The sequence below is a fragment of the Lepisosteus platostomus genome, chromosome 22 (assembly GCF_059453375.1).
Source record: "Lepisosteus platostomus isolate fLepPlt1 chromosome 22, fLepPlt1.hap1, whole genome shotgun sequence".
In the NCBI taxonomy this organism is placed as follows: Eukaryota; Metazoa; Chordata; class Actinopteri; order Semionotiformes; family Lepisosteidae; genus Lepisosteus; species Lepisosteus platostomus.
This window is the reverse complement of record NC_142632.1, coordinates 17,023,288-17,050,019: the sequence shown is the minus strand read 5'-3', so window position 1 is coordinate 17,050,019 and position 26,732 is coordinate 17,023,288. Positions and strand designations below refer to the sequence as shown.

The following is a 26,732-nucleotide window of genomic DNA, read 5'->3' as shown; positions in this document are numbered from 1 at the left end:
TCTACAACGTTTAGTTTTACCAAACAAAATACCACATTCCTCAGAAGGCGAAGACTCCCTCAAACCGCCGCGTGCACGCAGGCTCCATATCCACCACGGGACGTTCAGACAGAACACTGATTCATCTCGGACCTCAAATCAACAGTTTAATAAATACAGTCAAGCACGTACAAACAGCTGAACACAATTTCTTTCAGAATCAAGCTGAGACAACAGAAGAGAGGGATCTCAGCTAAGCACATGGAATATCTGCTCGGGGAGATCCGAACACCTGGGCCACACACCCCTGGGCTCCAGGCCAGAAGGTTTCCGCCCCAGCTGGACTCCCAGGGCCTGCTACACTGGGATCCCCTGAAAGCTGAGGGCTACGTCCAGCAGCTGAGAGCCGAGGTTCTCCTGCTCCCCCCCGGACAGGAACTCCGCAGACAGCTCCCGGAAGGTCACGCAGACCCGGCGGTCCCGAATGTCCTGCCTGCGGACCGCGTGCTCCCACTGGTGCCGCGCCTCCCCGTACAGCGCCAGCAGGGCCCGGCGGGGCAGGGGCACCAGCACCCACACGCCCCCCGCCCCCGGCTGCTCCCGGCTCATGGTGACCACCGTGGGGGACAGCAGGTTGAGGGTGACCAGGCGCTCGCCCCACAGCCAGGCGTCGTCCAGGTGGGGGTCGATGGCGGAGCCGCGCTGGGGGCTGTAGTCCAGGTTGCACTGCTCCACGGGCTGGAACCCTCCCAGCAGCGGCGCCCGGCCCATCCTGCGCACCAGCTCCCGGCTGCACGGGGGCAGGCCGCTGAAGCCCCCCAGTCTCACCCGCCGCTTCTTGAAGTTCACCTTGGGCCCGAAGTCCTGGGGGGGAGGAGCACAGTCACTGGGTGCGAAAATACACGTCTCTTATAAAACCCCACACGACGCAGAGACTGGGGAAAGATGCTTGCGGAAATATCAACGACTTTCTGAGATTTAAACTGGACCCTAGAAATGTGCTTCTGAACGAACAGCAGAGGCAGAAAAGTGCCCCTTGGGTAACGTCTGAATCGCAGGCCTGAACCAAATCACCAGAAACCAGTCGAAGCTGGACAGACCTAGCGTTCAGATGTTGAAGATCTCTAGGAACGAAATCTATCTCATGGAAAGAAATACCCACAGAATTAGCCATCAATTTGTAAAAAGATCATCAAAACTGGAAAGCTATGTTGAGACTCTCAGTCATGTGATAGGAACAAAGATGCAACAGACTATACAAATGATGTAAAAAGTAATTCAACACTGTCTGCTTCTTTTTTATGTATGTGGGAAAAAATAATATCATTAGCCCCCGCATAATGACAATAAAGGATGTAAAAAAGCAGATGCAGGGTTTTTCCATGAATCAGCTGTGCATGTCGTTTCCTGGAGAGTGCTGTTCATTTAGAGAAGCACTTGTCGCTGGAGGAAAGAGCACACGGAGAAAAGACACGAGTCACCGAGCGCCTCTCCTGCTACCGGACCTGTTTCCTGCGGCCGGACTGCGAGTCCCTCCAGGCGTCCCGGTCCATCGCGCTCACCAGCTCCTGCTCCTCCGCCTCCGACACGAAGTTCTCCCACAGCAGGACCCCGGGGAACGGGAAGGACTCCTGGACTCCTGGAGCCTCCGCTCTCACCGCCAGCCCCGAGGACGGCTCGTACACGAAGACCCGGCGCGGCTGTGTGGCCAGAGAAACCGCCATGATGTTCACACCTTGCATGGCTCGCTCACGACCTGCCGCAGGGCCTTACCGCCACGCAGCGACACGTGACACGTGCGCATAAAAACCCAGACAAACACAAAGCCCCCTTTAATGCTGTGCCATACATCTTAACAACTTCACGAGTAAAACAAGAATGTTTAGGACTATTTAAGAGTATTCTGAAGGAGGAGAGAGGTAATCTGAGAAAAGCACCAACAGAGTGCTGGAGACCGTCGGGGACAGGGTCACTCCAACAATCCAATCTCTTCAGGCATTTTTTTATCAGGGGAAAACAACAGCAAAAAAAGAATTCAGAAAGTGCTTTAAAACTCTGCAGTCAGGAACTGTCCAGCTACTATAGTATAAAGATCTATTTTATGGCCCCATCTGCTGGGGATTGTGTCCAAATCCAGTTCCCCAGGATTCTGTCCAAAATTTTTTTTAATAAATACAAGTATCCCAACAATAATGATGCTGAATAGAAAACAAAGAATCACATGGAAAAAAGCTGCATCTCAAAGCATTATACAGTACATCAGTTTGCTGTTTCCATTTATTAATGAAAAACGGTGCAAATATAACTTTTCAGATCTGCTCTTAACTGTAGGGTGAACTGCATTTACCATGGGTGGTCTATATTTTCAGATGACTGATAATGGAGTGTATTATTTAGTCATGAATGTATCGAGTACATTAAAAAGGGGGTAAAGTATTTTTTTACCATTCGGACTGAAAGCATTCTTAAATGGATAAATTGTATACAATCCCACAGCTCATTTTTTAAGGTATCCTTGTAGCGACGAATGTAATGATCAAAACAAAGTAGAGATTCTGAAACTTGATTTTACAGTTTAAATAATCCCAAAGAGCAAAATCTGGTGTATGAAACTTCTCAGTACACGTACAGTGTGACATCGTACCTGCTGTACATTAATCCGGTTGTCCAGTTTCCCATTGCGACTTTCACAGATCAGACAGGAGCGGATTCCTTTACAGGCACAGTTGGCTTGTAACACTTCTTTGTCCGCCATAAAGGTAGACAATCCCACGGTGTAAACACGACCATCAACAGGGAGCGATCATCACACAGCACCACCACAAAAGCCCTCCAGTGTTACATCCAAATGTGCCCCCCGGAACTTCTTTCCGCCAAACATGGTTCCACATTGTAACGGATTCGGGTTCTCTGGGCATGTGCCCTCGAACCTGGATCTCCGGCGTCATGCAACAGTATCTATACCTAACAGTACAATATCTAATGCGTAAAAAACAGCAGCAGTGATTGTTTAAGAAACAAAATTGAGATATTCTGCAATAAGTGATTGTTACTTCAGTGTCCAGGAAGCTCCCATTCGTTTTTCATTATCCGACAGATAAAGTCTTTGCTTCAGCAAATAAAATCCTAAAAATTAGCATTTACTGTTTTTTAACCCACAGCATGTGAAGAACATCTAACAAATCGATACCCTTAGAAGTCCAGGCAGGAGAGTTTTAAAATAAATTTCTCATCGGCTTAATGACATATGACGAAAATGAATTGAAACTGGGAGTTCTACAATTTACACACTCAACATCCAGTTAAAACAAAACACAACAGTATACTTTCAATTTTTTAATCAAATATTTTACAAAACGTAACATTCTAGTTATTTACAAGTAAATCAGGGTTTACAGACTACAAAGCAACATACTCTGGATGTACGCACATTATTAAAAACAATTACAAAAAGGGTGGGAAACACACATGTTCCTTGCTGACTAGTAAATTCAATTAATTGAGACCAGCTAGATGACAGAATGATTCAGACCTCTTAAGACAGACCTTCTCATGAAACAATAATATATTTGCACCTTGTAAATTAGTCTTGTACTTAAATACAAGATAGTTTTCAAAAACACACTGGCTGCCTTATGTTTCACAATTAAGATGCTGAAAAACCTGACTTTATTTGAACAGGTTGCTTTTGTTGGGGCTAAAGCATTTATATAATGCGCAAACAGTACTGAAAATTCAGGCAGGGACGTCATAATTCACAAGCTTACCCTGTACATCTCAAATAATGACTAAATCAAACTTTATAGAATAAACCTACATAATACGAAATCAAAACCTACTAGAACATTACCTGCCATAATCATTACAGCTCCTACAATAATTTCTTGAATGCTCTGACAGAACAGCTTTGGAAATGAAGAGGAAGACAGTCAGTGAACTAATACACTGATACTATGTGACACAGTAGGACATACAGCAAGGCACACCACTGGGCTCGGGGAGAGCTGCCACACGGGTGTGCCCTGCCATGGGAGCAGTTGGACAGGCCCTGCTCACGAAACACTCGGGTTTAATATAAATGCATGATGAACAGGGCTCTGATGGGGGGAAAGCTCTTTCAGCATCCAAAGTCGAGGGAGAAGCACTTGAGCAGGAGACACCGTTCATTCAATCCCTTCTTGTTTGTCCTTGATGGCCACCTGCAAGACAGATGTGTCAGTAGTCCCCCCAACAACCCGCATCTCCCAAGAGCGAAACTCACACCAGCCAGGAAGGGCTTCCTGCCCCAGACTCAGAGCACGTCTCCAACAGACCAGGAGGAAATCGCAAGCATTTCTGTCTGGGTTTTAGTGATAGTACAGCCCTATCACCTATGAGATGTTGAATTCTACTAATGAATACAGGCCCGTTTCCAATCCCTGCTCAGTTAGGTGAATTTCTAACCAGTACTCCTGCTGGAATTCAGCATGTCTTCAATCTGGCTGCACCCTGGAAGATCACGGTGTTTGAAGTCACTCTTAAATCACTAGAACAGTTGATAATAAACAGCAAATACTTTCATCTCTTCTTAACTGGCACACAGCTTACAGCAGTGTCATGAAGGTTTAATGAATAAGATTAGACTATTTCATTTTCCATAGAAAAAAATAGCTAAAGGGTTTTATTTTGTTCCTGCTATACCACCAAGCGAGTTGCATGTTCCTCTGTAAAATAATTCTGTACAGCATGTAAATCGTTTCTTATTGTGTACCATCACCTTGCCTCGGGCATCTACTGTCCACCCTCTGGCCCCAGTAATCTCCCTACGGACAGGCAGGTGGTCGAGACTCACCCTGAACCTCTCCTCCAACAGGGACAGCTCGCTGATGAGGTCAGTGATGGCGTTGGTAAAGGCCTCCTGAGGGCTGTAGTCCGGGGTGGTCTGCACACGGATCACAATCTTGTGCTCCAGGGGGTGGGGCACCTTATATCCCGCAAACAGCACCTGGGGATCTTTCAGCAGCTGCCTGCGGACATGTGAAGGTGGGTCACAGACACAGCGGTAAGGGGATTGAGCACAAGGAGCTTGTAAATCATCTCTGCTGGGCTCCAGGCCCGGAGGGGTCATGGGAACTAAGCACTGATGCATCTGATATGTGAAAATAATAGGTGATGTAATCATCCTGTCCTAATGAAAACGATGCAAACATTTTTGGCCCTCCATAGAGATTTACACTTGGTTATAAATGAGATTCAGTTATAAATTGGTGCAGTGTAAACTACCTTGCCTAAAAGAAAATTCTCTCAAGTCTATGAATTGCTGACTTACGATCGGATGATATTGCCAAGGGTATGGTCCTCTTTGTTCAGAGTGAACAGACAGGCATTGGGGACCTTCGTGTCCTTGGTTATTGTAATTCTAAAGAAACAACAGAAGCAAAGACAAACTGTAGGTACAGTCACCAGACAGAGGGAGCCTGAGCTACCCCAGCCTTAAACAAAGTAAGCATCACAGGCATTTTCTTTTACATTTCAATTACAGTGTGGCAATGGGGCTGAGCTCTAAAACTGGTGAAAAAACAGGCATAATTCAGGACTTTAAATATAAGGCAAAAAAAGGGTGCTCAGAAAGAAACTTAGAACGTAATCACATAATACACAGCTTTTATATCACACACCCTTTATATTACGGTTGTAATTATGACATTTAAATCTTTTAGACAAGAGAAGAAAAGAAACACAACGTTTCGGCCGAGGAGCCTTCTTCGGGTGTCACCTCGGGTGATTATGAGGATTTAGATTAATACAATTCAACTCCGATAATGTATTTAGGTAGAAATCTGAACATTCACAAACTACGAAGGACACAAACCCGAACCCTTCCGCTCGCTGCGCACAATATATACAAAGTATTTCTGACGTAAAACAACATACACTGATAAGACTTATTAAAAACCGTTCATACCACTAAAAAAGGGGGGCAAAGGTTTCTCAAAATAGGGTTTTGTTGAGATTTTTTGGAGGGAATAATGATAAACGGTTTGGCAGAAAACGGAAAACATCGATAGCAAATTTCAGACGGAAGCAATCGATCTCTTTTCCCCTCAAACGCTTCGGTCGAAAAGAAAAGAAAGCAAAACAATCTTTCACAGGTATTTAAAACGCAGCCACGACCAGTAAATTTTACGTTTCATAATTTAAAATCTATGTCTACTCGTACTGGGCCAAAAGCCTGGAGATAATATGTTTTCAACCCAGGAACAGCTTCCTGCCGATGAGCGAGGCGCTATCGCAGCATCTCTTCGGAATAATTTAGCACACCTCATCACAAAATTAAAAACACACGATTAATGAACGTGTACTACTCACTTTTTCTCTCCCTCGAACAACAGAAAGGACTCGAATGCCGGCGGCGCATTCATCTTGAAGGAAGTTGTCCCTGAGAAGGAGCCGGAGAAACGCGCCGCGGCGGAATTAGGACAGAGCAATGGCGGCCGCGGCAGGCCTGGGGTCCGGCCACCAGGGGGCAGCACACACCTGTCTGCTGACGAGCTCCCTAAACTACAACGACTACTAAACACAGCGTTGTATGATCATAAATAAACAATAATAAATAAGAATGCGAAATGAAAACCTTTCTTTTGAGAGAAATGCATATAATTAGAAGAGTTACGAAAAAGAGATGCCTTTTTTTGCGTTGTGATGAAAAAATGACTGTACTGCTACACTGGGCAGTTGAGTAACTATGAAGTTTGGCAAACCGTCCTTCTTAAGTGACTGTAGGTTTGCATGTAACTCTAATGATCCTTATTAACAGTATCATAGTAAACACAGTGAAAAATGTGTTATAATACTTTCAGTAAAAGATTAACAGCACCATCTCAATCAGAATCTATTTTATTGTCCACAAGAAATAAGTGGACATTGTCCTTTGGCTTGACAGAGGCAATAATAAGAAACAGTGTGTATATATACACAGACTAATAATATTAGAATACTGCCTTGTATATCTTAGGGCCATGTAGTGTTTGAGTCTCTGTACTCACAACCGATGGATTGTGGGTTCAAGGCCCAACAGACCCTGCTGTGTCCCTTCAATGATCACAGCCTCAATTAGCTCAATTAGCTCCAGTCCACCCAGCTGGCTGGAGTCATGGGCTCTGTTTGTTTAATGCCTTGGAAACCAGTATGCCTCTGGCCCAATGACCTGTTGTGTCCTGGATATAGGAATACCCTCCTACCATTGTATATTTGACCATGGGTCTGTCATGGTGACATATACTGTACAACAGCAGAAATTGTTGCTTCTGTACATTTTTCTTTTTTATGTATAGTTTATGTAAGATGCCTTGAGAATGAAGGTGCTAAATAATATATTTGATTGATTAAACACTACCATGACTGAAAGTACAACAGGCATACATTATAAACTCTTGAGTCTCACATGCTTTCAGAGAGTTTGGGGCAACTTCAGATCGGTGCCAAGAATCACCGTAGCAAAGAGCAAAGCACGGTTGGAGAGTTTTTGATTTAACGAGGCAGAGGTCTTGATTTCTACAGCCTAGTCTAGGCTGTCACAGACTCGGTAGCAGTTTAGGAGTGTCCTAATTGCTGAGTATTGACGAGATATATCTCTTCTTTCTGTTTTAGAGTTTTTTTCTGCTTTTACATTCACTAGCAGCCAGTGGCAAGATGTGGATTCTCTTCTGTTTTTTCGGTGTGAGGTACGTGATGGAAAGCATGTGCTGAGGCTGATGTAAACGAAGGAAAAAGGAAGCTTCACGGAGACGTTCTTCTGTGTGGGAGGAGGGAAGGAGGTCAGGGGGCCACTGTGAAAGCAGTGCGCGTTTGATGAAGCTGAGAAGGATTCTAGGAGTTTTTATGGAACTTTTAGCAACCAGGCTATAAAACACTTCCCTTGGCTGGGACTCTCCATTTTTTCAAAAATACTACAAAACTTTAAACTGGCTTAGAAAAGAGAAATGAAATTGATGTATATGGTACCTGTCTTTCACTTCACCAGAGCTTTGGGAAAATTTACTGGATGTGTGTTTGGAGTTATGAAAAAGGCGGAGCCAGCTGTTGTGTTGTGTTGTGTTGTGTTGTGTTGTGTTGTGTTGTGTTGTGTTGCGTTGCTGGTGAGTGAGGGGGGGGGAGTGAGTGGCTGAGAGTCACAGGGTTGGCTCTAGCCCCCCTCCCTCGCTCCCCCTCAGACGTTCAGTGCGGCAGCTGTTTTTCTACCACTTCCCCCTCGTCTTCTCTCCCCACTGCTCTGTGCTGCTCTCCTCTTTAAAGGAAGGCAATGCAGAGACCTTGTCTGGGTCTGGGCGCTTGCTGTGATCACCTGCATGCCTGGACACAGGCCCTTTGCTAATCAGCTGCATGTGGGTGGCTCATCCAATCCATAAACAGCATCAGCCTCTTCCCTGGCATCTTGTAGCACGCTGACTGCAGGACTGTGTCCCAGTGACGAAATCCTCGCTAAATGTTTTAAAATGTTTTGTCCGCATTAAGTATCTTCTTTAGAATAGAATGCCCTTTAAGAAGTTTATTTTCCCTTGGTTAACTTCACACTGAAGAATAAAGAATTGTTTTTAAAGGCAGCTGGGGGAGAGCACTGAGACAGCGGCACTCACCCAGATTTTACCCATAGCACCAATTCACTTAATTCACAGTTAAGTGACGCCTCAAAATAGATGCAGTCAAAGATAACTGAATGGTTGGGGATCATACACACATTACTTTGGTTAAAACACTTATCCTATCACCTATCACACTTAAAGCTGCTGACAAAGTCAAACCAGTGGACTTCTTCAGGGTCAAGAGTGAAACACAAACCAGAAGACATAAGTGGAAAGGACTAGGAAGTACATTTAAGGCTGAGATCAAGAGGCACTTCTTTACACAAAGGGCATTCGGGGTGTGGAGCAAGCTACCAAGCTGCATGTCGAAACATGACCTTGGCTTCCTCCTGAAGGATGAGCTCCTTTGATCTTCCACCTACTAGCAATTAAATGAGCTAGATGGTCTGAAACCCTGAACGGCCTCATCTCGTTTGTATCCTTATTTACCCACACAGTGTTTTACAATGACTTTTGCAGCTATTTTGAGAAACTACTGCAAATAAGGCAGACCCTTGACTGGGCCTTCACCTATTCCTTTGTGGCCTATGCATGCTGTCACAGCTCCCTATTCGAACGTCTTGTAGCAATACTGTAGGTTGCACATGCTGCATGTGTAGACTTCACACAGACATGGTGCCAGTGTGGGTGTCTGCAGTGTCCAGAGGTCTGGCTGTGCTTGTCAGGTGCTGTCAGCCACAGAGCCGGGGCTTCTCCATGGGCCACAAGGCACCTGGACAGCCTGGCCAGCTGAGGCCTGTTTCCTCATGTGTGTTGGGTTTTTTTTTCAGTTTTAGTTCCTCTTTGTACTTTCAACAGGAGTTTTTGCAGTCTTAAACCACTTGCCAAAAATCACAGGAGGTGGGGTTTGGGTTTTTTTTGGGGGGTGGCGGAGGGAGAGACCATAAAAAAACCACAAGGCATGTCTGCAGGATGGAAAATGAGTGCATACTTTCCAAAGAAACAAAAATGAAGGTCTCTGGAATACAATCAGATCATATTGAATCATTTGGCGATTCTCATAAGAAAGAAAGATAACTAATATCACATTGAGAAGTGTATATGAACACTTTATAGTCAAGGCATTCAATAGACATTATAGAACTTTGAAACCCTAGCAGTGTATCTGGAAATATCAGGGTAGAAACGTGAGTTTCAAAGACTTCATACTCTGTTAATCTTGGTTAACAGTATGTGCTTCTTCACTCCTAACCTCCTCTTTCACCTTTGTCTCACCTTCCTGTAGGCGCTGTGTACTCTGTACATTATTATTTATTTAAATAAAGGAACTAGCAGTTGTTCGTTAGACTATGTTCAGTGTGTCCCCTGTATCTCTCAGCCTGTCAGGGAAGTTTGCCGTTTCATTGGGAAACTGAGTTTCACTCGACTGTCGCAAACGTGCTGGTAAGCATGTACATGTCATGTCCCTTGTGTAAGAGTGGCACTCTGGATTTCTACAGACAGTTCTCGCAACAAGCAGAGTGAGCCCAGTTTTTCAACTGTGGCAGGGTAAGGGCTAGGGTTAGGTTCTTTGGCAGTTGCTTCTCTTCAGTAAAATGATTGAATAAAAGGGTGTTTAACAGTCCATAGACAGCTAATTCCACCTTGTGTTTCAAATGATGGTGAGACTGAACCAAAATACTGCATACAAGTGTGAGTATATGGATATACAGTAGGTACTATCTGAAACCATTTGAGGACATTTCCAACTCCCAAAAAACAGCTCACCAACTATTCTGAGAAACAGGAGTTTTTCAGAAAACAGTATTCCATATTCTGTCTGTTAGAAGCACACAGTTCTGTCTGACTGTTAGAAAATCAGTGTCTAAATCGATGGCCAGGGTATCTTTTTGTTCTCTTCCTCAAAACATAGCTTGTCACGAGCGCAGGTTTTGCGTATAACCTGAGCAAGACTTAAGGTCAGTGAAGAAGGCCTCTCTTTCCATTACAAGCTCCCCTAAAGACCCTTGAAGTGGTGTCTTTGACTACATCACATTCTTTGCACCCCAGTGGTACCTCTGTTTTATGTCTGCTGATAGGGTAATGGGATACTCCAGTACACTGTAGGCGTGTTACAAATTCTAATCCCAGTACAGTACAACAGCTCCCAGCATTCTAACTGAGAAATCCAATCTTTGAAATGCAGTATAATTATTTTTTGATTGACACTACAAGTGCATGCACAAAGTGCAAGCATGCTACACTATTCCTGAACTTGGTGCAAGATGACACATTAAGGCTGGGACTGATCTATGCAGGGAGGCAGACTTCTAAGGAGAATCAGGAATCAGGCTGCTATAAGTGATGTTGGTTTCCCAGTAGGTAGTGCACCTCCCTTGGGACCAGAAAGTCCAATCTAGTGCCCCAATAAGGCCATCCTTCTGATGGGACATTAAACCAGTAAACAGGTGGAGAAATGTAACATTTGAAACTGTGCAATAATTTCCAAGAAGCTAGCAGAGGCTGTTTCTTTGAATCTTGTTCAGTTTCGGCTTTTCTGATTTGCAATCCTGAAGTGACCGAGCATCTTTTTGAATCATGTACTGATAAAACCCTTGTAGATTAAAAGATTCTAAAAAGTGTTAAAAGTTTAACTCAACCCATTTCAGGTTAGCAAATTAATATGTGGCTGTCACCCCCTGTCATTCATCATCACTGCCTTCATGTGTCACCCCAGTGGTCTCTGTATGAGGCTGCAAAGGAACAAGTTGAAGGTTCATTCCCTGCTGAAAACAGAAAAAAGGAAACACAATGTTTCGGCTGTGGAGCCTTCTTCGGGCGTGAAGAGGCTATCTGAGGTCCTCAAGCAGTGGTTACAGATAGGAATAGCCTCATTAACAATCACACCGATCCCCATTGGGGTCGATAATTCAATAGATAAGTCAAATAAGTAACATAAAACTGTTCAAATTGGTTTATCTAGGATTATAAACAGGAAAACCTTCTGATTCTTCAGAAGACTCTGCGGTGCCCTAGTTTGGAAGACTTTAACAGGACTATCACCACCACCTCCACGACACTCACCCACACAGTGCATCTCAAGACAGCCCAGACTATTGTCTGAGAACCAGTACCAGACAACTAGATTTCTTGTGGGTACTGGGAACAATCCCATTACCCCGTTCCACACACAATCATGCTCCCATTTTTACTAATTTGGTTATTAATTTGGCTATTTGCCTTTAAATTCTGCTGATGCCAAAATGTATTGACTTGATATCACTTCATATCTCCCACTGCCCTTTCCCACTCTTTCTTCCCTACCCCATCCCTCTGCGCCTCTCTCCCGCACACCTGCTTCTCTCTGTTTCCTTTTCAGGCTCACCCAGCCTCTCCTTGCTCCTTCACAGCCTCTACCCCGACACACCTCCCCACCCTAAGATCTGCACAGGATTAAAATCTCTTGAATATCTCGCCAGGGACTTGAAGGTGATATCTGCAGAAGCCAATATCTAACTGTGTGTTGTCTGTTACAGGTTGTCAGCTGTGTCTGCTGGTTTTCATTCCAGCTGAGCTGCAAATCTCCAGTGCTGACTGATGATTTAAATGACCTGCTTCCTTGTTTTGACGTTTAACTTGATCCTTCCTTCCTTTCCAGCAAATTATTTTTTGTCAAATCGCTCCAGCAAAATATACACCTGCATAAATGGGTGCAAATGTAAGTTACTTTGGATATGCAGTGTCAGCCATATAAATTCGTATGATTCACACATATGTCACAGCCAGTGAGTGCATTGTAATGGAACATTACACACCCATATTCAATTGCATGCTTTCTGTAGAATTCTTAACAATCCTCTATGGAGAGCTGACGGGGGAGTGGTCTTTCAGGGAAGCCACACCCCTCTGGTGGAAACTGCTTGGTGTAAGAAGTCCCAGCTTCACTGAGCTGCTTCATTACTGCCCAGTGGACCTGAAGTTTACAACATGGGGGAGATCTACATCCGTCATGTGGAGCTGTTGGGCTTCGAGAGGAGATTCATCCCCAGTCAGCACTATGTAAGTCCTGTGTAAACGCAATTTGATTTGCCTATTTTGCAAAAGAGGAGTAAGCTAAGAAGGATAAACTGATAATTGTAACCAATGTATAGAGCATTCATTAATGAACACGATTCACCTGTAAGACAGTATTGCTGGTTGTAAGGTTTTGTTTATACCTTCAATTTAAAGAGCTGTTCCATTCATTTGTTCAACATGTAAGAGAAGGAAAGTGATGTTTTTGATACAATCTATAATGACATCTGTTTGGAACCAAAGACCTGAAGCAGTTTATTTCACTTATAGTGCTACTCCAACATTGTACAAGAGAATAGCACTGTGGGGCACCATATCGCTGAGACAGTGGTGAGAATCTCACTGAACACGGTGGTGTGATTATCTCCACGTGAAAGGAAGCTTCTAAATTAGGGCACATGTGCTCTGTTAACCCTTCAGTACAGGTGTTATTCCTTCTAAATACCCACCTTAAAGCATTCCTCTTCTCACAGGTTTACATGCTACTGGTGAAATGGAGTGATCAGTCAGAAAAACTGATCTATAGAAAATATCCAGAGATCTACACTTTCCATGTGAGTAACTGGGCATTCGTCTTATAATATTGGGTTTGTATCTAGCAGCAGTATCGTTGCAGTGGTTGGGCAATGAAGCTGGATTCTGTTATTTGATACTGTTGGATGGATTGTATGAGATTATAGTGTGTTTCTCGATTTTGTTAATTTGTTTGCTGTTGGCTGTGCAGCTGATTCAGGTTTTTGGAATGTTCTGAGCCCTGTTGTGCACTTCTGTGAGACAGAGACACCATGGATATTTTCTCCTACCCAGCGGTTAGGAGAGTCTTTTAGGGGCAGTTTATGACAGCAAAACTGGTAACCACAACATATATAACTGTACATGGCAGAAAAGCACATATATGTGCACAAAACTGTGGTAATTTAATATGGGAAAACAGAAGCTCATCAAATAGCCCCTTTATTTTAAAAGTGCACCAGTCTTTTGGGATACTCACCCCAAAGTGGGTTATAAAGCAATTTACTTTTGCACGTATATTCCTAGCACATACTTAAACATATTAAATCTGTGTGACGAACCAGGGTTTATTTCTGTACATGCTGTTAATGTTTGCTGATTTAGACAACTACAGAAAAAGAACCTTCTGCATGTTCAGAAATGAAATGTCTAAAGAAGCAAGAAATGCCAGTAGCATCCTAAAGTGAACCCTGGTGCTGGCTGCCTGCAGCAGCTTGTGCAACGTTTTATAGTGAATGTTCAGTGCCAACACTTTCTTCAGTGTTGCTCTCAGGCAGGCCTTAGCAAGACCCACGGTTTTATTGGTATTTATTGGTATTTAGTGGTTCTGTTTTTAATGAATTAGGGTTAGAATTGCAGTTTTTCAATTGATGAGTTCCCATCCTGCTAACTGGCTGCAATAGTCCTGTTAGAGTTCTAGGAACAACATTCCTCCAGTCCAGCTGGGAAAATACCACTAGACTCCAGTGATTTATTACTTTCAAGTCATCTTAGTCCTTGTCACTCATGTTACAATTATTCAGCTGCAAGGAAGCTCCTTCTAAAGCCTGTGGGATGATATTGACATCTCCTTTAGTATAACCTGCATGGGGTATTCTTTGATCAAGTTTACTATTTTTCCACTTTCTAGTAATAATTACGTGTTGTCATCTATAGAGAGCTCTCTTCCATTTGACTTTTATCAGAATTTTGCTGTTAAGCCAATAAGCCACATACGTTACAATACGACCACTCTCCTGTTCACTGTCTCCACTATTACCAGTTCACTGTTGTCTTCAATTATTCCTAAGCAATGCTTTGACTTTACTTACAAAGTGAACATATTTAATGTCATAATTCTCCAGTGGTTCAATCGCATGCAATCCTTTTACTATGTCTTGGTTATTTGAAAAGAGTATAAGATAGGATCACTTTATTAGCCATATACAATTTCTTGCAAAGGAATTCATCTTTTTGCATACCCCAGCTTGCTCTCCATGAGACACGCAGGCAGGGAGAGAAGCTTGGGGTCAGAGCACAGGGTCAGCTGTTGTACAACACCCCTGGAGCAGCTGGGGTTAAGGGCCTTGCTCAGGGGCCCAGCAGAGTAGGATTCCTCTGCCAGCCACAGGATTTGAACCAGCAACCTTCCAGCCACAGGCACAGATCCTTAGCCACAGTGCCACCGCTCCTACAGTATGCACTGTAGGTCAATAAGTAGAGAGTGATAGGCGCATTTGTGTTAAGGACCCATCATTAACTATTACAACTAATAACAGATTTATTTGTGTGAAACATTACTTCAAAGCAAATTAGATTTGCACAGCTTGGGATTTTTGTGATTCAGCTGCAGTATTTGACTGAAGACTGCAATGTCTTAACTGGATTTTGAACCCACCACCTCCCACTGATGGGCCCAGGACTCTAACCACTGTTCACACCCTTACTCATGTCAGCTGGGAAAGGATCATGTACATTCCAGGTTCAAGTTCCCATTGACACTGTGCCAGTTTGTGTGGGGATTGCTGCCAAGACAAGGAGAATCATGAGGTCAGCAAATCACAATACCACCAGTAGGACTAAATATGAGAACAAAACATTCTGTTTGTTTCTGACTGCTTCTGAAACGGATGTGCTTTAAAAAGGAACAATCTAGAACATAATAATAACCTGGGGTGTCACCACGCACTAACATACTGTTTACTTCAGCACATTGTAACTTATTACTTGTTCTTGTGCAACAGGGCTCGTTGTGCAAGCTGGTTTTGGAAAAGGACAGTATGCAAGCCTTTGCAGGGGTTTCTCAAAATGGCTTGCAGCACAGGCAAGATTATATCGCTGACTCCCAGTCTCTGATCCTCCAGGAGGGTCTTCAATCAGGAGCAGGAAAGTGTGAGCCTGAGTGATGCCATCTCACGCTGGCAGAGTGGCAGAGTGGGAAGGCTGCCTGTCTGGTTCACGTCCTATGCGGTTCTTTCAGGAGAGTGGATTCCTGAAGGGATCAGAAGGGATCCAGTAACTGTAGTGAAACGTCCTTGACTGCTCTTTGTCGCACGCTGCAGAGATCCCTGAAGGAGCTTTTTCCTATTGAGGCCGGTGAAATTGATGCTAAAGACCGGATCATTCCCGCCCTACCAGGTAAAGACATTTCTATGCATGTGGTGCTTCTATTGAACCCTCGGGGGTTTCACATAGAACTCTTCATCAGAAAATCATCATCAAAAACCTCATATGAACGAGGTTCAGATCTTCTCATTTATGTAATTGAAGTGCCAGGCAGTGTCACATGATATGTGTTGATAACGAGATGTTCTAGTCTCGGTTGTCAAAGGAGCCTGTGTATTTTTGGCCCCGGAGACCTCAAACCATTGAGGCCAAAGTCTATATTGAAAATGGGGTTCTGGGAAGATGTACAATTACAGTATAAGACAAGGCGAGCAACAATCACCATGTTAAAAACTGAGGTACCAGCCTAAAGCTTGACAAAGTTCAGGACTGGGGAAGCTCCTAGCAAATGGTATTTGATGTTGAGTGGTGAGACAGGCTGAAAGAAATGAACTGTTTTAGTCTTGAACAGAGAAGAGTTCTAGGGAACCAGATTCCAGAATTTAGAATCTGTCAAGAACAATTCTTTCCGGGCCCTATGCAGACAACATGATCTGGTTGGTGAGGACACAGTAGGGAGAAAATCATGCAGGAGAAGGGTAAGGAGACGGGGGGGCGTGTCCAAGGTGAGCAGGTGTCCGGGGGAAGTGAGTCCAGGGCGAACAATCAAAGACGAAATCCAAGAAGAGTAGTCCAATGCCAGATGATCCATCTGAAGGAATTAAAAACCAGGAGCCAGGTCGGGACCGGCGGGGGGAATCGGGAACGAAGGGATAAAACCATAATGGAGCCAGACGCAGCAGGACCCCGGATTCTCACGAAACGGGATTCAAGGACGAACCTCGGCTGACGTCTGCGTCTGGCTTTTAAGGGGGAACGGAAATCAGAAACAGGTGCAGGTAATGGGCAGAACAAGGAAGGGCTGGAGCGCCCTTAAGAGGAGCAGTAGCGATCGTGACAGAATCCTCAAGGCAATGACAAAGCCAACCCAATACATTTCTTCAGACACAAGGGGTGCCGTTGGGGCAGTGCATTTGAGCAGGGGGCACAGTATGCAAAGGATTGTGGGGGTGTGAAGCAGGCTACTCAGCCACAGTGTCAAACCTGATGGCCTGGCTGATGAGTAACCCAACAAGTGAGAAAGGCTGAATGCCTAGTCCTTCTGGCTGTCAGGAATCTGCAACTCAGCGCAACTGGAAGAAATTTCTATGTCAGATTCATTTGTCTTCCTATGTATTTCTTTGTCCTGATCTGCTTCTTTTTTTTGTGTTGTAAGCATTTAGTAACAAAACTAAATCTGCTTTTGGTTTCCAGTCTCATGCATAGAAAGCCTGTGGTTTGAAGACTGCAGACAGAGCTATTTTAGCCAGAGATGTGTCCATTTAGTGAGGAAACATCTGTAGCCAATCAGGCTTGAAAAAGAGGAAGCATACTTTTTTAAACATCAACAACAACACACCTATAGATCTGAGTCTGAAAGGGGCTTGCAGAACTTTGCACTTGTTTGCCATTGCCCAAGGCAGTTTGGCTTCCTGCCTCTTTGTTTTTATCTTTGCAGCCTTTCCGACATGTTTTGCCCCAGAGGCATTTATCTAGCTGTTTGAACCACTTCTGCCAGGTTTGTGAAATTATCTGTGGCTGCACCTGTGGGGTGCACGATCAGATAGTGATTGGTAGCACCAAAGTGAAATAAATAGAGTGGATAGATTTACCGCACTTCCTTCTTTTAATTCAATGCATTTTCTGTGTCTGTGATGTTTACTTCTCTATTTTCTGTGCTGAGAGTGAGGAGACTTTGAGCCGTGACCAGTGAGCATGGACATTTCCTGGTTGTTTTAGAATTTTCTGATAACTATTGTTCAGGTAGATCTTGGTGTTTCTCCTTGTTTTATTTCTGCTACCAATTTTAACCTTCAGCCCTTTGCTGGGCTGCCTCCACTCTGCCCTCAATGGTTTCAGAGCATCGTTGCTGTGTAAATGTGCAGACAGATGCTTCGCAGCTTCTCTATCCAGTGAAAAAATACTCTGAGGAATTTAACATCCATTTTGCAAAATCTGGATTTTCTTCCTCCACCATTTCTATTCTCCAGATTACCACTATCACAAACCACACCCCAGAGAAGTACATACTACTGGGTGACCACGGAGCTGGACTGCCATCAGCTGACAGGAGTAGCCTTAGTTGTCCGAAAGGTTTTTCAGTTCTGTAGATTCCTCGTGTGGGATTTCCTTTGCAGGATCCATAGTGTCCGTGGCCTGCACTAGTACAGTCCCTTGCAAAAATACACATTCCACTGCAGTTCTGCACACTTTGCTGCCATCTGAGCTTGAAATCTTTAAACATCATATGTAGAATCTCCACATTCTGCTTTATCTGAAGTTACGCCCTCTGGAATAGATGGGTTGTGCAGACCTGGTAATAACATTTTCTTGTTTTATGAAATTGCAGTTTGAAACGTGCTTGGTCTATAAAAAACATCAGTACCCTCTGGACAACATGGTGTAGCTAGGATACTTTGTGATTAGTACTCGTGGACACAAAAAGGGCAAAAAGGACCATCCCACAGTGCAAAGCTGGTAGAAAACCCATCCAGAAATAATGACAGCCGTAATTTCTGTAAAGGCCTTTTCCTCCAAGGGGGCTAAGGGGAGCGGAGTGATCAGCACAACCCACTCGTCGTATCTTCTTTACAGGCTTTGCTGAAATTCAGCCATCATCTATAACAGGGAATACTTTTACAAGACTGTTTATGTCTTGAGTTGGTTTGATTGTCAGGAAACCTCTGATAAAGCACCAATCACATAGCCTGTGCAATATCGTTTTAGGTGACATTTCATTTTTACCTAAAAGATGTACCTATAGTGAGTATCCCCTATATTCCTTTTTTCCATAAATATTACCAGCACTGTATTTAAATACCAATGACACAAGTGCAGACGGTCACTCATCACCTAGAGAAGCATGCTTCCCATGACTCTAACACAGATGTGCACAGTTTTCACAGCCTTGGCAAGTAACCTTTTCTTACTGCAGGTAGATGCATAAGATGATGTTGCTCACTGAATGAAGAAACTCTTAGGCAAATGTGGTCACTATTTCATCATGGTTTGGAGAAGAAGAGAAAGGAGAAGGCTGTGCAATTGCAGCATCTGTGTTTAAGCACTATGGAGATAAAGCAAAACCTAACCTAGCTTCCCCTTTAACACAAGCTATGCATTCTGTAACGGACGGATGGTGCAAACCTGGAAATAACGACTTTGCTTCAGATTTTCATGGGTAATCAAAACAGCTTGGTCTGTAAAAAATAACGTCTGTAGAAAAGGCACTTCTTTACACAAAGAGTGGAGGGGGTCTGGACTGGAGCAAGTTGCCCAGTTATGTTTTGAACCTTTTTCCCTACGACACTACAGGAGTGTCCTGGACAGGACAGTATTAATTAAGTGCTAGCAAGCAACTGAGTGAGATGGGGTCAATGGGAAATATGGCCTCCTCTGCTCTGTAACCTTTATTAAATTCCTTGCAACAGCCATTTCTGAACATGAGAAAAGTGGGGGAGACAGCTTGCAAGAGGGGTGCGCCCTGAATCCCAGACACTCGCCAGTCTTGGAGCAGTGTGTGTTCCAGGGGGGATCCTGGCCATTTCAGAGAAAAACTCCCCCGACTGGCAAACAGCAACACACACACACACTCCCCCTGTCCGTCTCCCTCTCTCTCCAGCTCCCAAATGGTTTGACAATCAGAAGGCGACGGAGACGCGGCAGGGGACCCTGGCGGAGTACTGCCACTCCCTCATCAGCCTGCCCCCCAAGATCTCGCGCTGCGAGCTGGTCCGCAGCTTCTTCCGCGTGCGGCAGGAGGACGAGAGCCCCCCGTCCTCACTCCCGTGAGTATGACCCCCCACCCCCACGGGCGGGCAGCCCACGCTCACTGGAATCACGCCACCCTGCCCCGGGTCCCAGTCCAGGATAGCTGTGATGCGACTTGGAACCCGACTTGGGTTTTGTCCACGTGCGCCTGTCGGTAATCACTCAACACCCTGTACGTTTGCACCCCTGGCCTCCAGTGGGTCCACATAGGTCGATACACACTTCAGTCACCGTTGGTAGTGGACTCCTGATCTCTGAAATGTACTGAATGTGTCCTTGGTTGAAAACGGTTACATACAGCTTATTCCAATTTCATGCAGTATATGACAATTGTGTATAATACATGATTATCACATATTGTACGATTTTTTGTAGTATATGATAATTGCATAATGTACATTTCCACCATGTGGCACAGTGGCGCAGTCGTTAGCATTACTGCCTTGCAGTGCTGGGGCCCTGGGCTTAATGTTTGCTCCAGTTTCCTCCCACAGTCCAGAGACATACCTGTGACCCTGAACTGGAAGAAGTGGTTAGAAAATGGGTGAATGGATGTGACAAGCAGTACATTACAGCACAAATATATACTGTACAATGCATGATTATCACAAACATAGTGTATCACCACCGCACAAAGAAAATGTTGTTGCATTAAATAACTACCAGCAAAATACAGAATGTACCCTTTTTCAAGGATAATGAGATTTATTTCTTCTTTAGGTTTAAGAGGAATGAGACGTACCTGATGCAAAAGGACAAATCAAGAACGAACACATCTGGTGAGATATTTCCTTAATCCCTGTGTTATGTGTCCTTGGTTAACAACGGTTAACTATCTGTATAAGGACTGAGTGAGGACTACAGTGTGTTATGTTGGGGAAACTCTTGCTTTCACAGGCTAGGTTATCTGAAAGCAGTATGGGATACTATTCTGTACCATTTATTTTTTTCTGAAACTCCCTGTAACTGTGCCATCCCCACATTTTCCATCAAAACTTCCCAGGCTTTTTAGTGCAGTCCTGTCTCTCTCTTGCTTGTCCCCACTAAGTATGCTGGACTGTAACACTGCAGCCCGATTACTGACCATGTCCCTCCCCATGTGGCTGCAGAGATAACTGGCCCGATTATCCTGGAGACCTACAGAGCCATTGCAGATTACAGCAAGAGCACCAAGTATGAGCTGGACCTGCAGGCCGGGGATCATGTGGAGATTGTGGAGAAGAACGACAATGGTGAGGACAGCAGCCAGCTTCGAGCATGAGGGTCGTTATTAGGAGCCTCGGTGAACATGGCAAGATCCATCCATCAGTTTTCTAACCTTTATCCAATTTAGGGTCACCGGGAAGCCGGAGCCTATCCCAGCAAACAATGGGCACATGGCAGGATTCAACCTGGACAGGACAGGAACACACAGACACAAACACTCCCACACTAAAGCAAATTCCCCAGAATCCAATTAACCTACCAGTATGTTTTTAGACTGTAGAAGGAAACCTGAAGAAGTCCTCTGCAAACATGGGGAGAACATACACACTCCACGCCCCAGGTCTGGAACTGAACCCAGGGCCCCAGTGCTATGAGGCTGAAATGCTAACCACTGCTCCACTATGCCCTATGCACTATGCAACTTCTCTTGTTCAAAATGTAAAGTCTTTACATCGAACCAGCCAGAGCCAAATGGCTTGTTTGTAACCAAGTTCCTGGAGTAACAGAGGGAGCAGGAGAGGCTACGTGTACTGGTACTGATCAACTAGAACCCGGAACAGCATGGCAGAACCTTAGGGTCTGCAAGTCATAGAATAGGAAGCAAGCAACAATTGAAATAACAGGAAAAAAACCCAAGTTAAGACCCAAGATAAGTTCTAATGCTTACATCTGAAATCAGATTCAGAGATTCTTCAGGAAAACAGGCAATGATCTTGTCACACAGTTTGACCTGAAAGGTGCCTGCTCTTCTTAATGTGCACCAGCAGGCATTGCTGTAGACAGTGTTGTTGCACTACAACCTCATGACTTTTGGGTCCTGGGTTTGATTCTGGACTGCTGTGTGGAGTTTGCATGGCCTGTGTGCTCTGAGATGACTGGCACCCTGTCCTGGGCGCTGTCTGGTGTTAGGCCCTGTGTCTGCCATGGGCTCTGGATTGTCTCTACATGGGACGAAGAGGTTGTGAATAATGTATGGTTATAAACTGAGCTTTGACTTCATTAAATACGGCATAAAATAAAAGAACATCAGATCAAACTGCCTGTCTTAAAACAAGTTCAGATTTAAAGGTATCTAGAAAATCTGCAAGCAATTCAAAATCAAGTTCTTAGGAGACCAGATGGTCTAGCTGGGCTTGTTTACAGAAACAAGAAAACTCTGGGAGCTGGGATCAGCACCAGCAGAGCCAGTTGTCTCCTGTCGGGCTAACTCGGCTCTCTGCCCACATGTCCGCAGGCTGGTGGTTCTGCCAGTGTGAGTCTCGGCGCGGCTGGGTGCCAGCCTCCTATCTGGAACCTCTGGAGAGCCCCGATGAGACAGAGGAGCCGGAGCCCAACTACGAAGGTCAGCCTCAGCCCCAGTTCTGCTGAAATGAGACCTGGGATAATCTGGAATCTACGGAGAGCTGGAGGCAGAGCTCGGCTTGTCTCTGCAGTATCTATAAGAACGAATTTGTTATTCAGGCTTTTAACTCTTGATGTGCAGAAACAAGGGAGTGAACCATAGTGTCAGTAACTGTTGCTGAACTAACACTAGACCCTAAAAGCTGAATTACATAATCTCCTGTGCCATTTTGTAACTTTTAAGTTTCTCACAAAGTCTTATTGTTTTTTTAGCACTGGTACCAACTTGACTTGACAGGGCTTATATCAGAGTTAAGGACAGGCTCAGGCTGCTTGAGTTATTTCAATCAAATGTTACTGTATATACCACTGCAACACCAGGATTTATAGAGGGATGAAATGCAGGTCTGAGATTTTGAACTGTTGTAGACAATGAGAGTGTCTGTGTGTCTTCAGGGGAGCTGTACATCACCACTAATAGCTACACTGCTGTGGAGGATGACGAACTGACTCTGGGGGAAGGAGAGACCATAGAGGTTATTCACAAGCTGCTGGACGGTTGGTGGGTGGTCAGGTGAGTTCTCCGTTCTGGAGTATAACATGAGGGACAGCTGTCTCTCTGTGTCAGATCAGCACATGCACTGAGATCAATCTGCATAGTGGGGTCGAAGGTGTTGACTTAGACTGTGGCCTTAGTTTGGAAGTTCAGACTGCTAACATCGCCAAGGTATTCTGTTCACAGATAGCGGACATTCAGTCAAAACATATCTGTTTTAATGAGGAATCAAATATATTTCCTAGTTTGTATGTTTAAGGAAACCAGCACAGTATGAGTGGAACACGGGAAATTGAATGAATTTAAGAAAAGGAGTGCTTCACAGTGTTTTAAATTGACCCCGTTAAAAACAGAGAATTTGGAGTTTGTGAGTGTGCTGATGGTGACTACTAAAGGTTAAAACTTATTTTTGATTTAACAACTACTAAGTCTTTTCTAATACTGAGAACAAGATTGTTCAGAACTGGGATGCATCAGTCCTAAAGAAGTCTTATGTGCGCAGACACATTTCTTTTGGCTTCAATGCATTAGCTGATTGTCATATTCAGGTTTAGTTTTAAGAACCTTTGCTTACGATCAGCAACTATTCTTGAATAAATATTCTCCACTTTTGGAAGAAATGCCTGTGCCCTGAAGTCAGGGAAGCTGATGATGTCTCCCTGCTGTGTGCCGCTGGCTTGGAGAGTCACACGTATTCCCATGTTTTTCAGTTTGAATTTCTGTAAATGAGTGCTGCTGATTTCTACTGCTATTTGGGTCACTGGCAGGAAGGGTGAGGAGACGGGACACTACCCATCCATGTTCCTGCGGGCGAAAGGAGAAAAGCTGGACACCACGAGGAATGAGAACCTGAGAAAAGCCCCTCCACCCAGGAGGTAAGGCAAAACAGGAAGAACAGCTTTCCAGCGGTCTGGATACTGCGAATGTTCCTTTCCAAGACCTAGAAATTGAACCAATTTTCCAATTAAAGCCCCTTTTGGGAAAATCATGGCAACTGTACCAATTACACACCAAAAAACAATCAAATAAAAACACACAACTAGGGCGGGATGGTAGTGCAGTAGTTAGAATTGGTACTTTGCAGCACTGGGGCCCTGGGTTCAATTCTAGACGTGAGGTGCTGTCTGTGTGGAGTTTGCACGTTCTTCCCGTGCTTGCAGTCCCATGCTTCCGGGTTCTCCAGTTGCCTCCCACAATCCAGAAACATTCCGATACATTGATTGGCTTCTGGGAATATTGGCCCTGGTCTGTGTGTCTGTGTGTCTGCCCTGCGATGGCCTGGTGTCCCATCCAGGGTGTAGCCTGCCTTGCACCCGTTGCTTGCCGGGACAGGCTCCAGCTCCCCAGCGACCCTGAATTGGAAGAGGCGGTTAGAAATGGGATGGGTGGACACAATTAGAGCAAATGGCCTCCTTCTCTCTTCCACAGGTCCACAATCCGGAATGCCCAGAGTATCCACTCTAGAGGGCGCCAGCGCATCACCCAGGACACCTACCGCAGGAACAGCCGGCGGTACCTGCAGCATCGCGACCCGCGGGGACCCAGGCAACAGGCCTCCCAGCCACGATCTTCCCAGCCAGAGGCCTCCCAGCCACAATCTTCCCAGTCAGAGGCATCCCAGCCAGAGGTGTCCCAGCCACGAGCTTCCCAGCCAGAGGTGTCCCAGCCACAAGCTTCCCAGCCAGAGGTGTCCCAGCCACGAGCTTCCCAACCAGAGGTGTCCCCGCCACAGAGCCCAGCCAAGACGCAGCCTGTCCCGCAGGAGAAACAGATGAACAACGGTAAAGCTCTCCGCTGGAGCCCCGCAGGAAGCACAGTGCTGACTTTTTTTTTAAACGAGCTGCCTTGACAGCTGTGACAAGACAATCGAGCAGCAAACTGAGCAGCCAGGCACGCACCCCCCTAACAGACAGCCATAGCCCAGGTGTGTCATGCAGGGCCTGACGCAGACAGTCACACAGAGAATGACCTTAACACCATCAGCATGGGGTCGCTGCAGGTCATCTGGGTGATTCATTGTTGTCTGAGGGCACTTATTTTAATGAGGACAGGATCCTAGTTAACATATTGCTTTGTAAAAGCTTTGTTTGAAAAAATCTGCATTTGGCTGAACAGCTGGATTTGAATGGAGCACAGTGCAATGTGTCACTCTGTGACAATACACTACAGCCTTCCAGGAGGCTGATTTTTGACCTCTGTTAATGCAGTAAGGCACTTTGCAACAACACGGGTTCAATCTCAGTCCTAAAACGTTTGTCCCTCCAGCATGACATTAAGATCCCCTTGCAAGGTGTCAGATCTGGGCCTCCAGGGTGAACCAACCATTATACAATTTAAGCAGCAGCTTTGTTGCAAGGTACACAGTGACAAAGAAACACAATTGGAACACGCCAGTAGTAACACCTATGCAGTGGTGAAGACCGAAATAAAAGACCATGAACATAACCATAGGGACTATGGGAAGATATAAAAGGTTATAAACAAAAGGAGGTCACTCAGCCCACCCAGCTAGTCTGGTTGGTAGCAGCTAACTGATCCAAGGATCTCATCTAGCTGTTTATGCAAAGAAGCCAGGTTATTGGCTTCAACAGCAAGGCTGGGCAGCTTGTTCCACAGTCCAGCAACCTTTGCTGTCAGACTGTGCCTCCAGTTTCTTGGTGGGAAATGCTCTTCCACATAGGCTCCACTTGTGTCCTCTGGTTGGTGTTCCGGAAGGAATCTGGGAGCCAAGACCTGGTTGCAAGGAGAACGCAGCCTGCTCACAGCTTTTGCAGGTGCAGACAGGGAATTAGTCAAATGGTTACGCAGAGGATGATTGTAGAAGTTAGCCACTTGTATGATGGGACGGGTTGCCAAGTGATCTGCACGCCATCAAAAGGGTTGTGGTTCAGCAATCGGGCTGCGATTGTGGCAGGAGTTGGGAATGTCTGTTCTGGAGCACATGCAGGGGAATCTGCTGAGACCCAGTGGAGCTGTCACTTTCCGTAGTCCTTCCTATGATGTAGCGCTGACTGGTCTGACGTTCCATTGCCTTGCCCCGTGTTGCAGGAAATGGCAGCCCCAGCACCATCGACCCCACCCCTCCTCCAGCCCAGGAGCCCCAGGGAGGCCTGCCCACTGTGCCCCCCCGGCCCAGCAGAGAGCTCATCCTGGAGCGCTGCACCGAGCACACCCGCAAGAAAGTCAGCATCCGCAGCGCCAGCTGAGCAAGTCCGAACAGCGCCGCCCTGCAGGCGGGAGGAATGACACACCGGCCTCACGCATTCTAATTCCTCCCCTTTCAGAATCTGATCCGTCCAGCTCCTTCCATAATTAAGTGTACAAGAAAACAGTCTGTAGTTAATGAAATGAAATTTTAATGAGCTAAGAAGTTCACAATGTCTAGGACATTTCACCACTGAGGCTTTGCAATGTCAGAATGTCTGTTTACAGATAATTTAATTCCTTGGTAAAGTATGAGAAGCATAGCTTGTGTTATTATTTTGTGTTTATTCTCTGTGTGTGTCTGATATAAGGATTTTGAACATCAATCCTCAGACATATTTGTGCACAAATAAATGTTTATTTTTAACGAGACTGTGGGTATCCTGTTTAAGTGGGAGCTTGTTCTGACAGACAGAAAAAGCCAGTCTGTCTGTCAGAGCAGGAGGCAGGTAGTGACCTGTTTTTAGATGCAAGGTGTTGGCAGAATATTATCCAGCATTGTTGATTGTTTTTAGCATTTTCTCCTTTGTTAGGATAAGCTATTTTGTAACCTTACTGCACCTGCTTCACAAACCTTAGCAGTGCAGCATCCTGCAAAGTACACCTGCTATTTATTCAGCACAACTGCTTTACAGAAAAAGGGAGAAGTGACGATTGTAGCATTCATTTTGAAAGGCTTCTGTATCATCTTTTTGTTACGCAAGGCTTTGTGTGAAGTGTGTAAGCAACAGGTTGTGAACCGTCTCTTCCCCAGATATCCCTCACACTGTATTAAAAAAAGATGTGTCTCATTTCTGCCTCATGCTGTTTTTTTGTAAATACACTGGTCGTCTTCTGCAAACAGTGTTTGTTGTTTCGAATTTCTGATA

At 45.0% G+C, this 26,732-nt stretch overlaps 3 protein-coding genes across 9 annotated transcripts; 1 reads left to right on the top strand and 2 right to left on the bottom strand.

The window, feature by feature from the left end:
- Nucleotides 1-129: 129 nt before the first annotated feature.
- Nucleotides 130-2,835, bottom strand: alkbh4 (alkB homolog 4, lysine demethylase). The gene is made up of 3 exons (XM_088616453.1): nucleotides 2,624-2,835; nucleotides 1,485-1,679; nucleotides 130-843 (listed from the first exon to the last, which is right to left on the bottom strand). The coding sequence occupies exons 1-3, from the start codon at nucleotides 2,732-2,734 to the stop codon at nucleotides 337-339; spliced, it is 813 nt and encodes a 270-aa protein (XP_088472579.1). The 5' UTR covers nucleotides 2,735-2,835; the 3' UTR covers nucleotides 130-336.
- Nucleotides 2,836-3,305: 470 nt separating this feature from the next.
- Nucleotides 3,306-6,500, bottom strand: polr2j (RNA polymerase II subunit J). The gene is made up of 4 exons (XM_088616457.1): nucleotides 6,328-6,500; nucleotides 5,288-5,377; nucleotides 4,811-4,985; nucleotides 3,306-4,178 (listed from the first exon to the last, which is right to left on the bottom strand). The coding sequence occupies exons 1-4, from the start codon at nucleotides 6,378-6,380 to the stop codon at nucleotides 4,143-4,145; spliced, it is 354 nt and encodes a 117-aa protein (XP_088472583.1). The 5' UTR covers nucleotides 6,381-6,500; the 3' UTR covers nucleotides 3,306-4,142.
- A 5,928-nt stretch (nucleotides 6,501-12,428) lies between these two features.
- Nucleotides 12,429-26,654, top strand: ncf1 (neutrophil cytosolic factor 1). 7 transcript variants are annotated; one of them, XM_088615700.1, is made up of 13 exons: nucleotides 12,429-12,578; nucleotides 13,067-13,147; nucleotides 15,647-15,722; nucleotides 19,408-19,573; nucleotides 20,277-20,335; nucleotides 20,666-20,788; nucleotides 21,997-22,104; nucleotides 22,560-22,677; nucleotides 23,427-23,534; nucleotides 24,088-24,286; nucleotides 24,317-24,346; nucleotides 24,377-24,440; nucleotides 25,708-26,654. In XM_088615700.1, exons 1-13 carry the CDS (start codon nucleotides 12,507-12,509, stop codon nucleotides 25,863-25,865), a joined length of 1,362 nt encoding a protein of 453 aa, XP_088471826.1. In that variant the 5' UTR covers nucleotides 12,429-12,506; the 3' UTR covers nucleotides 25,866-26,654. The 7 variants fall into 7 exon arrangements, with proteins under 7 accessions (XP_088471826.1, XP_088471827.1, XP_088471821.1 ...); XM_088615701.1 differs by lacking the exon at nucleotides 24,317-24,346; XM_088615695.1 differs by having other exon boundaries at nucleotides 24,317-24,440.
- Nucleotides 26,655-26,732: the final 78 nt, after the last annotated feature.

Coding starts and splice junctions, on each gene's coding strand:
- ncf1 (XM_088615694.1), top strand. CDS start 12,507: ATGGGGGAGATCTACATCCGTCATGTGGAGCTGTTGGGCTTCGAGAGG. Junction 13,148..15,646: donor CAGAGATCTACACTTTCCAT/GTGAGTAACTGG, acceptor CGCACGCTGCAG/AGATCCCTGAAGGAGCTTTT. Junction 20,336..20,665: donor ATCAAGAACGAACACATCTG/GTGAGATATTTC, acceptor ATGTGGCTGCAG/AGATAACTGGCCCGATTATC.
- polr2j (XM_088616457.1), bottom strand. CDS start 6,380: ATGAATGCGCCGCCGGCATTCGAGTCCTTTCTGTTGTTCGAGGGAGAG. Junction 4,986..5,287: donor CTTGGCAATATCATCCGATC/GTAAGTCAGCAA, acceptor ACATGTCCGCAG/GCAGCTGCTGAAAGATCCCC. Junction 4,179..4,810: donor TGTTGGAGGAGAGGTTCAGG/GTGAGTCTCGAC, acceptor TCTGTCTTGCAG/GTGGCCATCAAGGACAAACA.
- alkbh4 (XM_088616453.1), bottom strand. CDS start 2,734: ATGGCGGACAAAGAAGTGTTACAAGCCAACTGTGCCTGTAAAGGAATC. Junction 1,680..2,623: donor ACCGGATTAATGTACAGCAG/GTACGATGTCAC, acceptor CTGGCCACACAG/CCGCGCCGGGTCTTCGTGTA. Junction 844..1,484: donor AGTCCGGCCGCAGGAAACAG/GTCCGGTAGCAG, acceptor CCTCCCCCCCAG/GACTTCGGGCCCAAGGTGAA.